At 54.3% G+C, this 4,223-nt stretch overlaps 1 protein-coding gene across 1 annotated transcript; it reads right to left on the bottom strand.

Moving 5' to 3' along the window:
- On the bottom strand, positions 1–4,223 carry SPR (sepiapterin reductase). Its single transcript, XM_054065283.1, has 3 exons — positions 3,872–4,223; positions 2,134–2,424; positions 1–1,985 (listed from the first exon to the last, which is right to left on the bottom strand). The coding sequence occupies exons 1-3, from the start codon at positions 4,182–4,184 to the stop codon at positions 1,795–1,797; spliced, it is 795 nt and encodes a 264-aa protein (XP_053921258.1). The 5' UTR covers positions 4,185–4,223; the 3' UTR covers positions 1–1,794.

Here is a 4,223-nt window from a genome sequence, read left to right as displayed (position 1 = left end):
CAGCCTGGTCCTGTGGGAGGTGTCCCTACCCATGGCAGGGGGTTAGAACTGGATGGGCTTTGAGGTCCCTTCCAACCCAAACCATTCCATGATTCTATAATCTCCCATCTGGCTCATATCAAGTGGTCCCAGTGCCCAGAGCAGCCCTGTCTCCCATTACCATCCCAGCTCTTCCTGCAATCTGGGGCTCCTGGAGCCCTTCTGGTGGGCAACATACCTCCAGCCCAGCCCCTGACTGGCCATGGCTCAAGACCCTGTAAGGACAGGACTCGGGACCCCCAGCTCTGGGGTTGGTTTTTTTGCAGAAATCCAGATTCCAAGAGGATTTGTGCCCAAGAGGGGATGGGATCAACCCATACGGATACACGGTGAGGAGATGGGGCATTTTTAGCTGCAGCAGAGCTGTCCCAGTTTCACGCTCAACACCATAAGGTGTCAATCCCCAGAAAAAACAACCCCATCGCCAGTGCAGAGAGCAGCAAGGTGGGGGGGTTGCTAAAAACAGGTTTGAAAGGCTCAGAGGGAAGATGAAACCAAGCAGCAAATCAGCTACAGAGAGGGTTTTTTTGAGCTTCACAGGATTAAGTTAACACAGAAACGGCTCAGAGATGGAACAGGAGTCTAGTAGGGCCCATGTAGTGCTTTGTTGGATGATAACAGTGCTTAACTGAGGATCTGTCCTCCCACCCTCGCTAAACTTTATCCACTTTGAAGGATACAGCACAAGACTCAGAACAGACACAGAGCTTTTAATGTTTGTAGACCCAAAAAGCTAAGATTTGAAGTACAGGGTTGAGACAGAGGACTGCAGGAAGGTCACCATCACCGAGCACAGAGAGACACTGACACTCCCAGGGCATGGACGGGATGCCACTGCGCTTCAAAGCAGCTCTCTGGCATCACCACACACTGCAGATCAACTGCTTTCGAGAGGGCAAGTCTATGAGCGTCTGTGCCTCCTGGAATCTGGTGAGAAAACAAGGATAAAAACCCACAAATAATTAAAAGAACCACCCAGGAGGGGCTGAAGCCCCAGATCTGTGCTTGGTTTAAGAACCTGCAAACAGGAGCAGGTTTACGTAAGCTGGTGACCCCAGCCAGGCACCCAAGTATCCACATCTTGTCCAGGGCCAGCTCCCTCTCCTGGTGATTGACTGCCTTGGTACACAGGAACAGGCTTTGCTCCACATCTTAAAGCACAAAACTCACGTAGAGATGATCCCAGACACACAGAAAAGTCTGAACAAGCCACTGGTGAGACAAGAGATAGAGAGTCAGGGCTCTGTGGTGACAAGCACCTCCTTTGGCCACGGGCTCTTTTGCCCCTTGGGGACTTGCTCAGGTGCTGAGAACACAGCTCCTGTGGGGCAGAGGAGACAGGCACAGAAATGTTCAGCTCTAACCCTACTGTTGGCTTCTTTGAAACCTTCTGGGGTGGCTTTCTGACCTGGCCCCACATGATCCTGCACCTCCCTTGCTCACACACACTCCTACCCAAGTCAGCTTTAAGTCTCCATGTACATTCCCTTGGAAAACCCATCTCTTCCATCTCTACCACCTGGGAGACACCCATTCCTGCTGGTGGGTACCCAGAAGGGGTCAATGGCTACAGCGCAGTGAAGCAGTAACTTCCCCCATCACCATTGGGGCACTAGGAGTACAGACAAGGCAACCAGAGGTCTTCTTTTGAAAGCTGCAGAGCACTTAGGACTGAAGTAAGGTCACCAAACAAACTGGAGGCATCCAAGACACAGCTCAGCAAAGCAGGAAGGCAAAGGTGGAGGCGACAGCAACTCAGACACCATAGAAATCCATGTGGGCACCAGAACGGAAGGTGTCCTCCTCCAGGAGATTTATCAGCTTCTGGGCTGACACGTTGCAATCTATCAGCTGGCCGCTCTCCTGCAGGCTTTGGAAATACTGGCGCATCTCAGGGTCTCCGGTCTTAGTCCGGGCCAAAAGCTGCATGTCCGTGTCCAGAGGACCTGAGGAAAGAGCAAAACCAAAGGAACCACATGAGGAAACATCAAAATCTGGGGCTCATTTTCCCTCTGCACCTGGCTTGGCTGCAATCATCTGGTATCCAGAAAGCAAGGAGAAAATTAATAGCAATTAATGAGCTACCCTTCTCACCCGGGGCGTAGTTGAGCACACGGACATCAGGCTCCTCAAGTGCCAGCACTTGGAACATCATATCCCGGGAAGCCTTCCCACTGCAGTATAGCGCCCAGTTCTTGAAGGGCTTCACAGCACAGAGTGAGGAGATGTTCACCACCGTCCTGCTCGAGCCGGGCCGCTTCCCAAAGGCTTGAAGGGCAGTGGAGGTGAGGTAAAGTGCCGAGGTAACATTGAAGGCAAAGTAGTTGTTGATCTCATCTGGGTCGGTGAGATCGAGGAAAGATTTGGAGATGTCTCCCAAGGAGCCTTGGAAGAAAGGACAAATGAGTTGAGAGTAGTTGAAGATGGGTTCAACACCAGAGCACATCCCTTTTGCTTCTACACTTCCACATCCAACACAACTGCAGGCAAAAGTGAGCAGCTTTGCTGGTCCAACCTCTCACAAGGTCTCACACCAGAGCGAGGAGCCCAGCAGAATCCAGCTAGGTTGAATATTAGGAATAGGTTCCTCACTTTGAGGGTGGTGGAGCCCTGGAATGGTTCCCCAGGGAAGCAGTCATGGTGCTGAACCTGACAATATTCCAGCAGCACTCAGAAAATGCCCTCAGATGCATGGTGTGAATTTTAGGGTTGTGCTATGCAGGGAGTTGGACTCAATGGTCCTTGTGGGTCCCTTCCAACTCAGGTCATTCTATGATTCTATGATCTGCTTGTGCTGTACCACGCACAGGGACGTGGGACACTGACCTGCTCAGCCAATCCTCTGCCAAAACAAACAGCTCCCACCTCCAGCCTGAGGTGTAATGTCCCCACAGGCCACCACGTGCTGTCCTCTGTGCTGCCCTTTGGAAAAGGAGTTAGTAAAGGACGAAATGTCTGTAGCACCCATTGCCTGCTGGAATGCACTGCCTTATCTATAGCAGTAATGGGTGAATGAAGGCACTAAAGCCAACGGGCAAAGATCGCAAGGAAGGCTTCCAGAAGGCTGGTTAAGAAGGTTTTCTGAAGGTTTGTAGGCAGGAAGCAGAGTGGTAGGAGGGTGCAGGAGGGTGGCCAGCTGGTCTGATGCCACGAGTAATGGGTAATATGTTGTGAAGAGCAAAGCACTGTGGTCCCGGCAGCGAACCATCCCTGCTCTGCTCCCCAAATTCATTAGTTTAATTATAGAATGGTTTGGGTTGGAAGGGACCTCAAAGCCCATCCAGTTCCTACCCCCTGCCATGGGCAGGGACACCTCCCACTGGATCAGGTTGCTCCAAGCCCCATCCAACCTGGCCTTGAACACCTTCAGGGATGGGGCAGCCACCACTGCTCTGGGCAACCTGTTCCAGGACTTCCCCACCATCACTGTGAAGAATGTCTTCATAACGTCTCATCTAGATCTTCCAACTTAAAGCCATTCCCCCTCGTCCTATCACTCCAGGCCCTTGGAAAAAGCCCCTCCACAGCTTTCCTGGAGCCCCTTTCAGCACTGGAAGGTGCTCCAAGGTCTCCATGGAGCTTTCTCTTCTCCAGGCTGTAGAACCCCAACTCTCCCAGCCTGTCCTCACAGCAGAGGTTCTCCAGCCTTCATATTACCTCCTCTGGACCCGTTGCAACAGTTCCATCTCCTTCTTAAGGAGCTAACCAGGTCCAAGGCGGGTGAAACGCCTCCTTCTCCTTCGGTTCTCTGCTCGGTTCCGTTCCTCACCGGCAGCCATGGAGCCGCTCTGGGACCGAGGAGGAGGGGGGAGTGTGGAGGGGGAGTCCTTACCGGCGTTGTTGATGAGGAGCAGGCGGTCAGACGGGGCCGTGGGCAGCACCTCCCGCAGGGCAGCGGCCGCTCGGCGCATCCCCTGCTCGCAGCCCAGGTCCGCCGCCACGCATTCCACCCGTATCCCGGTATCCCGCAGCTCCGCCGCCAACTCGGCAAGCGGAGCCTCGGATCGTGCCAGCAGCAGCATCACCGAGCCCCGCCCGAGCCGCCGGGCCAGCAGCCGAGCCACGCTCCGCCCGAAGCCCCGGGAAGCGCCGGTCACCACGCAGGAGGCTGAGCCCCAGCGCTGCGGCACCGCCACCTCCGCCATCGCGGCGCCGAGCGGAGAGGGGCGGGAGCAGAGGGAGGG

The sequence above is a fragment of the Cuculus canorus genome, chromosome 4, assembly GCF_017976375.1.
Source record: "Cuculus canorus isolate bCucCan1 chromosome 4, bCucCan1.pri, whole genome shotgun sequence".
NCBI lineage: Eukaryota > Metazoa > Chordata > Aves > Cuculiformes > Cuculidae > Cuculus > Cuculus canorus.
This window is presented reverse-complemented; position numbering and strand designations above follow the sequence as displayed.

What these genes read in the sequence shown, in the direction of transcription:
- SPR (XM_054065283.1), bottom strand. Translation starts at nt 4,184, where the DNA reads ATGGCGGAGGTGGCGGTGCCGCAGCGCTGGGGCTCAGCCTCCTGCGTG. An exon ending in GCTCCTCATCAACAACGCCG is followed by an intron (nt 2,425 to 3,871) that starts GTAAGGACTCCC and finishes CTTTCTTCCAAG; the next exon opens with GCTCCTTGGGAGACATCTCC. An exon ending in TGTGCTCAACTACGCCCCGG is followed by an intron (nt 1,986 to 2,133) that starts GTGAGAAGGGTA and finishes CTCTTTCCTCAG; the next exon opens with GTCCTCTGGACACGGACATG.